The sequence below is a fragment of the Sinocyclocheilus anshuiensis genome, unplaced genomic scaffold (genome assembly GCF_001515605.1).
Source record: "Sinocyclocheilus anshuiensis isolate Anshui unplaced genomic scaffold, SAMN03320099.WGS_v1.1 scaffold1072, whole genome shotgun sequence".
Lineage (NCBI taxonomy): Eukaryota > Metazoa > Chordata > Actinopteri > Cypriniformes > Cyprinidae > Sinocyclocheilus > Sinocyclocheilus anshuiensis.
This window is the reverse complement of record NW_015548242.1, coordinates 476,816-477,297: the sequence shown is the minus strand read 5'-3', so window position 1 is coordinate 477,297 and position 482 is coordinate 476,816. Positions and strand designations below refer to the sequence as shown.

General features: G+C 21.8%; 1 protein-coding gene across 5 annotated transcripts in view; it reads left to right on the top strand.

Moving 5' to 3' along the window:
• LOC107655074 (uncharacterized protein C1orf106 homolog) overlaps positions 1 to 482 on the top strand; it is a 19,960-nt gene that overhangs the window by 11,892 nt on the left and 7,586 nt on the right. For all 5 annotated transcript variants that reach the window (XM_016442482.1, XM_016442479.1, XM_016442480.1 and 2 more), the window contains exon 6: positions 117 to 164. In XM_016442482.1, coding sequence (XP_016297968.1) covers positions 117 to 164 — 48 coding nt within the window. The remainder of the gene's footprint in view (positions 1 to 116; positions 165 to 482) is intronic.

The window sequence follows — 482 nt, the reverse complement described above, 5'->3', positions numbered from 1 at the left end:
TTTCAGGTTTTTTTTTTTTTTTTTTTTACTTTTTTCACTTTACTCCACCATGTAATGAGTTAACAGCTTGATTATCAAAGATCATCTTGTTCTTATTTTATCTGTTTTATATCAAGGCACTTCAGACAATAGCTCGTTGTCAGACTCTGCTGTGCTGGATGAGGGTAAGACAAAACCATGTTTATGCATATTGTTTTTTCAGATATTTTTCAGATATTGCAGTCCCTAAAAAAAATATTTTTATATAAAATTATTATTATGTTTTATATGTTTATTTAAAGGTTTTTATTATCAAATTATTATTATATTATTTGAAAAATATAAATAATAAATATTTTAATAGATTAATATTTAATATAATTATTATTTATTATTATATTATTTGAAAAATATAAATAATAAATATTTTAATAGATTTATAATTAATATAATATGTGTGTGTGTGTGTGTGTGTGTGTGTGTGTGTGTGTGTGTGTGTGAGA